General features: G+C 37.0%; 1 protein-coding gene across 5 annotated transcripts in view; it reads right to left on the bottom strand.

Moving 5' to 3' along the window:
* The window catches only part of ATP6V0A1 (ATPase H+ transporting V0 subunit a1), a 72,745-nt gene extending 62,425 nt beyond the window's left edge, over positions 1–10,320 (bottom strand). For 4 of the 5 annotated variants that reach the window (XR_013177517.1, XM_077164342.1, XM_077164345.1 and 1 more), the window contains exons 1-2: positions 10,206–10,320; positions 7,470–7,633 (exon numbers count right to left, since the gene is read on the bottom strand). Coding sequence is in view for 3 of the 5 variants with exons in the window: in XM_077164342.1 (XP_077020457.1) it covers positions 7,470–7,586 (117 nt within the window). In the remaining 2 variants the exon portion in view is untranslated. Of the gene's footprint in view, positions 1–7,469; positions 7,634–10,205 lie in introns of those variants that run through there. The other variant, XM_077164344.1, reaches the window with a different exon arrangement.
* Between the last annotated feature and the right edge of the window lie 585 nt (positions 10,321–10,905).

Genomic DNA, 10,905 nt, shown 5'->3' on the forward strand with positions numbered 1-10,905 from the left:
CAGAAAACATGAGCAACACAATTAATGAGCTTAATCATATACATATATTCCACTCCTAAGAACAAACCTGAGAGAACCCAAAACATATGTTCACACAAAAACTTATACACGAATGTTCATAGCAGCATTATTCAAAACAGCGCAAAATGGAAACAACTCAAACATCCATCAACCCATGAATGGATAAATAAAAGGTGGTCTATCCATATAATGGAATATTATTCATCCATAAAAAGGGATGAAGGAATTTCTAATATATACTACAACATAGTGAACCTTGAAAACAACAGGCTAATTGAAATTGGCCAGTTACAAAGGCCACATATAATATGATTCTATTTATATGAAATATCAAAATAGGCAAATCTATAAAGACAGAAAGTGGATTAGTGCTTGTCAGGGTCTGGGAAGAAATGGTAAGGGAGTAACCGCTAATGGGTACAAAGTATCTTGTTGAGATCATGAAAATATTCCAAAATTTATTGTATTGATAACTGTATTTTTTGTGAATAAACTAAAAATCATTGGATTGTTCATTTTAAACAGGGGAACTGTACGGTATGTGAATATACCACAAAAAAGCTCTAAGAAGAGAACAGTAAGAAAAAAATCTGGACACGAAATTCACCAAATTAACAGATCAAAGGAAAAAAATGATAACCTCTATAGATGAAGACATTCGAAAAAAGTCCATTGGCTTAAAAAAAAAAAGTCCTTGGTAAAAATAACTTTAGAAAATCAGAAATTGAAAGGAGACTGCATAATCTAAACTAGAATTTTCCAAAAACTGAGAGTAAACTTTTATTTAAATTGTAAAATATTAAAAATATTTGCTTGGAAGGCAGGAACAAAGAATGCCACGTGACAGGCATAGTTGACTGTCAATCCAACATTTATCCTGCCCTACTTCCTTATTAACAAAAATCACAATTTTGTTCAGGGCAGCTAATTGCTCAGCTGAAAAAATACATTTTCAAGACTCCCTTGCAGCTAGAGTATGCCATAATTCTGGTGAATGACACATTTGCAGAAGTCTGCTGGGGATACCTGGAACGTTTTTCTTTTCTGATATTGGTACTTCCTCCTTCTCCATGTCATTTCCTTCTTCCTGCCTAGAATATGGATGCAATGCCTGCAGCTGTGGTGGTTCTCCGTAAGTTAAAAGTTCCAAATACTCAAGGACAGCTCAGTAGAGCTTAGGTCCCTGATGACTGTGTGAAGCTGGGCTGCATGCTACAAGAGAAAAGTAAACCCCTACGATTTGGGTTTTCTATTACATACAGCCAAACACGAGCGTAACTGATATTAGTATGCTAATTATCTTCTTCAACATGGTATTGAAGATTGTAACATACATGGTAAAATAAAAAAAAATAAAGAAAGAAAAGGCTAAGGACTTAAAAGGAAGAAACAAAACTGCAGACAATGAACAGATTAAACAGAAATTTAAAGACCTCTAAGGACAAACTATTAGAATGTTAAAAAAGATAATCCGTCAAGGTTGCTAGTAAGAACAATATACAAAAATCAACTGTATTCCTTTACACCAACCACAAACAGAAAAGTGACATTTCAAAATGATACCAATTACAACTAAAAACATAAAGTGAGTCAGAATAAGTCTAAAGACGTGCCAGAATCTTGTGGAGGAAATAAAACTCTCAACAGGGAATTTCATGGAACTTAACCAGCTGATTCGAAATTATAAAATCAATAAAGCAAAGGGGACAGAATAGCTAAGACAATTCTGATAAACAAGATGGGAGAATACACACTATATAAGACACCAAATCTTATTATTAAGTATAGCAATTAAGTTATTGTTATATAACAAAAGGTATAAACAAACAGGCCAAAGAAACTGAAAAAACAACTAGCACCGACCCACATACATACGATTTGATATTTTACAGAAATGGGGTTACAAATTATGAAGAACACATTATTCAAAAAAATCTTCTGGGAAAATTGGTTATTTGTACAGGAAAAAAAATAAATTAAACCTCTACTTCATTTAGCAAAAAAATAAATCCTGGGTAGATTGAAATGTGTGGAATAATTTTTTAAACTTTTAAAAAAATGTAGAAAAATATATCTGTAAACTAGGGAAAGTGAAGGATTTCTTAAATAAGCCACAAAAAGCCCAAGCTCATAAAGGAAAAGATGGATATATTTAATTACATTAAAATTTAAATCATTTACCCCTGTTCCAATCTGGCCAGATTTGGAACAAAATAAACATCAAAAATAATTATAACACACTTAGTAAGCAAAAAAAAATCCATTAAGTTCTCAGTGATTCTCAGAAAAAATAGAAAGGTAGAAGTGGGAATCATTCCATTCTACATATACAATCAGTAATTCTTAATATCATCACATAGTTGCATATTCATCATTTCTTAGTACATTTGCATCGATTTAGAAAAAGGAATAAAAAGACAAGAGAATAAGAAATAAAACAATAATAGAGAGAAAAAAAATTCCAATGTAAATCAATAGTCAGCATTGTACAAAAAAAAAAGTGGGAAAAGCTCTTTACTAAAGAAGAATTCTAACTAATATATATAGAAGGAATAACAGAATTAGAGAGTCATAAATTTTACCAGCACTACTGTAATAATTGATACAGCAAGGCTCTGTCCAGGGATGCAGACTACTGGGTGAAAAGCTATTAGGGAAAAGGATATGCACAGTCTCACTGTATCACCCCACATTACCTATTTATCACAAAGGGTAAAGATACCTCCACAGTGGAGAAATCTAGCAAACAGCACCTTAATTAAGCAATCAAACTTATCACCAATAACAGGACAAACAACATCAAATGGCTTCTGATGTGATATATCAAGAAGGGCACAATATCAGGTGTGGACTAGTCTTCTTACCAAAAGTTGCTTAACCTAAACTGAATCATGAGGAAACAGACAAATCCAAATTGAGGAACCTTGTGCAAAACTAGTCTGGGCTCCTCAACAGTATCAATGATGTGAAAGACCAAACACACAAGAATATGAGAAGTAGACTGGATTTTTCCTCAGCTACTCCTCATCACCCATCAGTGAAAATTCCACTCTGGCTTTCTCATTCCTCAACCTGACAAAAAAGAACAAAAACCCTAGCTAATATGGCTCTACTGGGACAACTAGGAAAATCAGAATATAATTATATATTAGATAATTGTATGGTATGTTACATTTATTTCATGTGATCACAGTATTGTGGTTTTGAAGGAAAATGTCTGTTATTAGGTGACAGATGAAGTGTGAAACAATAGGGGTAAATATTTCTATTTACTAATAATTCAGTTAAAAAGGTTACATCAAAAGTGGCAAAATGTTAACAACTGATGAATCTACTTTAAGGCATTCAAGATTGAAAATTTTCAAAGTAAAAACTGAAGGAGGGTGGGCCACGGTGGCAGGCAGAGTTCTCACCTGCCATGCTGGAGACCTGGGTTCAATTCCCAGTGCCTGACCATGCCAAAAAAAAAAAAAAAAAAAAAAAAAAAAACTGAAGGAAAAAGAAAATGCTGATAAACAACAACAACAAAAAAGTTATATATGGCAAAATATATCATAAACAAAAAGACAAATATTATAATCTCACTGATATGAAATAATTAGAATAAGCAAACTCAGAGTCAGAATCCAGAATAAAGGTTACCAAAGGATGGGGTGGGGGTAGGAAATAGGGAGTTGAGGCTTAAAATGTACAGTTTCTATTTGGGATGATGGAAGTTTTGGTAATTGATGGTGGTGATGTTAACACAATATTGCAGACATAATTAACAGCACTGAATTATATATTTGAATGTGGTTAAAAGCGGAAATTTAAAGTTGTATATATAGTGCTAGAATTTTTTTTTTAATCCAAGGAACTTCATAACAGAAACAGTGAACCCTAAATTAAACCATGGACTACAGTTAATAGCACAATTATAAAAATGTGCTTTATCAATTGTAACAGATGTAGCATACCAATGAAAGGTGTTAATAATAGGATGGTATATGGGAATCTTACATTTTGGGCATGATTGCTCTATAAACCCACAACTTCTCTAACAAAAAAAAATTACCAAAAAAATCCCTAATTTACCTAGATGCACATTTTTATAATAATTATCATTGTAAACACTAAGTAAGAAGTTAGGTATTAAAAAAAGAAAAAGACAACCACAGCCTGAAAGAAGTTATCAGTAAAGGCTTTGAAAAATATTAGCTTCCAGAATGTGAACTTTTACAAACCCTTCAAGTCAGTAGGAAAAAACTAAGCAACCCAATAGAAAAATAGGCAGATGATATGACATTTCATGGAAGAGGAAACCCATATGTTCAACAAACAGACACAAAGATGCCAACTGCACTAACAATCAAGAAAATGAAAATTAAAACAAGAAGACACAGCTTCACACCTATTAGACTGGCAAAGTTCTTTAAGTCTGAGCATAGAAGTGTTGACATAATTGTGGAACAACCCTGAAGGGAGCAGAACAGTTACGCTGTCTGTGAAGTACACTCTGACAACACTACTCAGCAACACCCCCTCCTTGTTATCAGGAGCAGGAGCAAGTCCATAAGATCAAAACTATTTTTATAACAACATTAAGACATCATTTGCATTTTTCACTCTCATTTTCTCACTAGCGTTCAGTGGTCTTTCCCAAAGTTAGGACATATATAACAACACACTGGAGACAGAAGCAAATATAAGAATTCAGCTGTCTTCTATTACCTCAGACATTAAAGAGATTTGCAAAAATGTAAAAACAATGCTACTCTTCTTGCTAATTTTTTTGTTTTGGAAAATATAGTTATTTTTTCATAAAAATATGTTATGATAATACGTAGTAGGCTTGTTGTCATTTTTAAAGATTTCATAAATATATATTTTAAACATTTCTCAGTTTTAATTTCCAATACAGCTACTAGCGATAGCTATAACTCACATAAAACAAAAGCACTTTGGGATCCTCAATTTTTTTTTTGTTTGCATGGGTAGGCACAGGGAATCAAACCCAGGTCTGTGGCATGGCAGGCGAGAATTCTGCCACTGAGCCATCGTCGCACCACCCTCAATAACTTTTAAAAATGTAAAGAGGTCCTAAGATAAAAAAGTTTGAGAATCACTGCCCTAGAGAAATGCTCATATATGTGTACCTTGCCCTAGAGAAACGCTCATATGTGTACCTCAAGATAGGTTCAAAAATCCTCATTGTAACACCGTAATAGCAAAGAACTAGAATTGCCCTAAATATTCATCAGCAGGACAAACTGATGAAACAACATATATTCTTACAATAAGTACACAGTAATTAAAAGGACTCAAATGGTCAAATCTCAGAAACAATGTTGAATTTAAAAAGCACATGCTGAAGGATATACACACTATGATACAATGCATATAGTTATTAAAAATACAGAACTATACTATATATTACTGAGTGATCAATATATATGCAATGAATGTTAAAAAACAACAATATGGGAGTGACAAAAGCAAAAATTATTGTAGAGATTACCCTGGAGGAGGAAAGGAGAATAATGGCATAACGGAAGGATACCCAGAAGGCTTCAATTATACCCAGAGTGTTTACTTCTTGAGTATAGCAGAAGCTAAGTGTACATTATATTATTCCCTATACCTTTTTTGTATGACTAACATACACTGTAAGCAAAAGGAAAGAAGGCTGGGTAGATAAAATAGGTATTGAGAAGGGAGACACCACAGGACCAGATAAAGGATTGCAAATAAAGGATGATGCAATTTTGACTTAGGTTTCAAGCCTAGAAAAATGGAAGAATATTGGTGCATTATTACATCAAGGAAATTCAGGATAAGGATAAAGAAATAGTTTGTGAAAAGGTGAGGCATTGGGACTCCACCATATTGAGTTTAAGAGGCAGAGAGAATTACTAGATGATAATAATCTCAGAGACTTGTAAATACAAGGATGGAATTTGGGAGGTTAGGGTCTGAGATACAGGTTTGGGAGTCAACGAATAAACAGAAAATTTGAGAGTAGATGAGATCACCAACAAGGTGAAAAAGGAAGATGTGGGTGTAGCAGAGCTTACCCAAAGAGAGCAGAGGAGAGAAAACTTGGGACAGACCAACACCTAGGGCAGGAAGGCAAAAGAGAGGCTAGTGGAAGATAATGAGTCCTCAGAAGGGTAAGGAAATGAATCAGGGTCAGGGAGGAGAACATTTGAAGAAGGATGGTGCAACAGTCAGAGGATGAAGAATAAGACCAGGTCACTGGATAATAGTTGTGCAATTTCAGCTCAGACTGAGAACTTCCTGAAAGTTTACCAAATCCTGGAAGCCTGTACCAATTAATTCCACCCCTTTCTGACGACTTTTCTTTCATTCATTCCAACAAGTACTGATTCCCTTATATGTACCAGGCACTAAGAATACAATAATGAGCAAAATAGAGAATGTTCCTGTCTTCATGATGCTTAAAGTGGAAGAAAGAGACTGTAATCAATTACTCACACTGATGAGTATATAAAAGAGAGGTAGAGGAGGATTTGAAATTCATTCATTCCAACAAGTACTGATTCCCTTATATGTACCAGGCACTAAGAATACAATAATGAGCAAAATAGAGAATGTTCCTGTCTTCATGATGCTTAAAGTAGAAGAAAGAGACTGTAATCAATTACTCACACTGATGAGTATATAAAAGAGAGGTAGAGGAGGATTTGAAATGCATAACAGGATCAATGCATAAAAGGATGTGACTGAGTCAGGCACCACTGATTGTTAATTCCTCTTTCTTTTCAGCAGTGTGAATGTTCCCTTCCTGATCATTTGTAAGTCCCATAAGAAACACTTTTTGACCCTTACATTGTATATTTCTTTCTTTTTCTTATTAGAGTAGGTTTGCAGAAGGATCATGCAGAAAATACAGAACACCCATACACCACCCCCATTTCTAACATTTTACATTTGTGCACCTTTATTACAATTAATGAGAGAATTATTATTATAATGTACATTTTATTTTGATATCTTCTCCAAGTACCCAGTATAAAACTCCAAAATAATGGATATTCAGTATATGCTTACTTAACGTTTACTTATATACTATGTATAAGTAAGTCCTATTATAAATATGTCCTATAATATGGAAGTTAAGATCATTTATTTTTATTGAATATCCTGCTATGGGAAGTGTTAAGGGGCCAAAAGTAAGGTGAAAGCCTTGATCAGGTTAGTCTGGTGTCCTTTGCCTACACCCCAAACAACTGCCTTGAAATACTTAGGATTACCTGCAAAGGGAGCTCCAGCAAAAGTGTGAAAGGATTGGCACAAAACATTCTCGCCTATAAAAACAATTCTACCAGTAGTAAGATGGTGCTGTAATTTTTGCAAATAAAAAACAAAACATTCATCATAGGGCAAGCGGACATGACAAAAAAAGTAGAGTTCAGCAGTAATCAAGAAGCAGCCCCAGAACTACTTACATCACGAAACTGAACCTTTCCCAGTTCTCCTAATTCACTGACGCAACAATAAGCAGCTTCTGATTGTAGAAAAAGCTGAGCCAGCGTCATCTCCTCACTCCGGAAAAGTTCCCCCATGATGGTAGAAAGTACCAGTTAACTGAGTACCTGGATTTCTCTTCAACCTGGGATAAAATGGGAAAATTACATGACTTTATTTCGAAATTACTAAGAAGTCTAGAGCAAACCACGTCCCACTAAGGCTCTTTCGTTTTTTATTTTGATTCCTTCCACTCCATGCTGACAGGCCTTTTTTTTTTTTTTTCTATTTATTTTATTTTATTTTTTGCCCTCAAAGTGCATCTTCTTTTTGTTTTAAAAAAACGTTTTTAATTGTAAAATACAAAATATATACAAAGCAAAGAAAGAAAAAAGCAGTAATTTTCAAAGCACACTTCAAGTAGTTACAGAACAGATCCCAGAGTTTGTCATGGGCTACCATTCCACTATCTCAGATTTTTCCTTCTAGATGCTCAAAAATACTGAAAGCTAGAAGGAATATTAATAGAGTGATTCAGCAGCCATACTTGCTTGTTAAATCCTATTTTGTCTGTTATACCTCCTCTTTCTCCTTTGATCCTTTTCCCAGTCTGGAGGAATCTTTGGGCAATGCCTGTTCTGACTTTTTCATGTTGAGAAGGGGTATCAACGCTATAGGATAGGAGAATGTAATTAAATGATAATCTTGGAGCGGCTGGTCCTTCTGTTTTCAGAATTTATCTGACCTGGGAATCTTCCAGGAATTATAGGTTCCAGGAAAACAAACTTTGTGCCTAAAGCCTTTAGAGTCTCAGTTCAAGCCCTTGGGTGTTCTTAAGAAGAATCAACAGGAGTGATGTTGGTTGGGTTTTAGCAAACCACAGCATTTAACATGCTGACAGGTCTTTAACAACTGTTTTGACATCCTGTTTAGAAAGATCGAAGGAAAAAACTCCAAAGGCAGATATGGAATCCTGTCCTACAGAGTGTCAGATGAAAAGTCACTTCCTTTGCAGTCAACATCAGGATCAAATGATGATGTTTTGGGACAACTCAATCATGAGAATGTATTCAGAGTAAAGACAGGAACTGGAGATCCCAAACAGCTATTTAAATACTAGGTCACATTGTCATGAGGCAATGGTATCCACAATATCCTTTCTTTTTTTTTTTTTGCTTGCACAGGAAACAAACAAGAGACCTCGATTACCCTCTCAGAAAGGACATCTCCATTTCTACCCTCTACTGAGAATGCCCATCTCAAATAACCAAAGTCCAGGCACTCCCCTTAAACTATAAATTAAACTAAGATTATATTTTAAAACTATAGATTAAACTAAAGGTTTAACTTGCCAAACTCCTCAGTAAATGCCATTTTCCCCTCTAAGGAATCCACTCACACACCATTATTTTAAACAAAAAACAGCTTGCATATTAAATATAAAGCTCAATTTCAAACGAAGCATAATAAGAATACATGAATGACAAAGCAGTTTTAATCAAATCACAGGATATAAGGTTCCACCATGACAGTTTTCTGTTTCTTATTTCCACCTTCGAAATTAATTACATTCTTCCACCTGTCAACTCTTTTCATTCATGAAACAATAACGGTTTCGTTTTAGGGTTGTCATGGTGCACTCGGTAGGAAAGACAATTGGCGCTATCAGTGGTCCTGAAACTGCTTTTTTTTTTCTCAGTCAGCTAAGGTAAGGCACAAACTGTAGGATCTAAATTCAGCATAAATTTACAGTTATTTTTAGTATCATGAGGGCATCCATATTCAGTATTTATAAGGTGAGGCTGGCACCCAAAGAAAATTTACTCTTCTGGAAGGCTGGGAGATATTTTAAGAAATGTGAATGACAAAACCTTTGTGTATTCGATGTTGAAGGTGGCACAACCACACACGCACATAAAGAAGGATCTCTCAGAGATTATGTAGCTTTACTATAAGACTGTCTATACCTGGAGCACACAAAACAGCTGTTATCAGCCCCACAGCCCCTTCACCAAGGACAGATTTCACAACCTCTAAAACCATAAAACTATGCCTGATCAGCATAGTTCAGGCCCTGCCAATAATGATAGCCTCCAATGAGTCGCCTCCCTCCTTCTGTTCTTTAATGATTACATGTCTCCCTAGAGCATAGCTATTACAGTGGAGCCAACCAGAAAACTAAATAGGCCAAAATGGTTCCGGAGCCACAAAACAAAATACGAAGAATCAGCAATTCTGCAAAATGAGTCCAAATACAGCGACCCCGTGTCCTGCCTTGAGGAATTTCACTTCTGTCATCCAATCCTCGCCTCCTAAAATGGTATTCACCTGCTTGGTTTCCTGCCTACCCAGTGGGGAGCCAGAAATTCTCTGAGCTCAGACACACCTACCTCCCGGGGTGGGGAATAAAATGGGAAAAATCCCCAATTGGGTGACCCTTAAAATGTCCTCCAAATTCCTCTGCCTAACCCAATGATCTTCAGTTCTTCCACCTACCCCTTAAATGGGCGAAGGGATTCAGGCCCCCCAAAGAGAAGTACAGCTCTAATTCCTCTGCCCACAGGAGGGGTGCCCCAAAGAGTCGGTGAACCCCCATTTTCTCCCGGAGACTTAAGATTCCTATTAATTCCTTTGATAAGCGAGGGGGCTGTTGGAAGGATATCCTGCGCCCCTCGGAAGCCACTCCCTGCCGCGCCGGACCTGCTGTCCTGGCTCACCTCCCGCAGCGGGTCCGGACGCCGCCACAGCAGCCACAGCAGCCACAGCAGCCACAGCAGCGACAACAGCCCAAGCCCCCACCTCCGCGGCTCTGAGCAGCAGCGCCTCGACGTGCGTGCGTCCGCAAAACCCCGCCCCTGCGCCCCCGCCACTACCTCCACCCCCACGATGACCTCATCGCAGTCGGCCAATCGCGTGCGGCTTCGCCCAGGCTGCCGCAGTGCGGAGTCGCGGGGGCGCGGGCGAAACCCTGGGTTCTGACGCCATCTTGTTCCGCTACTGTGGCTCGCAGTGTAGGAGGGTGTCTGGGAGGGGCTGGCCGTACAGGTCGTCGGGGCCTTTCGAGCTTGGGCCCTTCAGAAACCGTCACTCTAACACCTTTATCCTCCGAAGTTATAGCCAAAGAATCAGTTCACAACTCTGCATTCTTAAGGAAGCAGCATGAGGGAAGCGGAGAAATCACTGTAAAATAACTTGAGAGCGCGCGCACACACACATACGCTTTTTTTTTTATTTTACAGGGGAGAACATTTGAGCTCCAGAGTAGAAAGTGACTTATTTGAGGCGTTAGCGCTTGTAGTAAGTAGCGCCTTAAACAAGATCTCGTTCACTTAAGTATGAAAACCGTTCTCTGAAAAGGTACTTGATACATTCTCCACAGTAAGTACCCAGGGTCTGAGTTTCTCCAATGAACAGGGG

The sequence above is a fragment of the Tamandua tetradactyla genome, chromosome 6 (assembly GCF_023851605.1).
Source record: "Tamandua tetradactyla isolate mTamTet1 chromosome 6, mTamTet1.pri, whole genome shotgun sequence".
Classification (NCBI taxonomy): domain Eukaryota; kingdom Metazoa; phylum Chordata; class Mammalia; order Pilosa; family Myrmecophagidae; genus Tamandua; species Tamandua tetradactyla.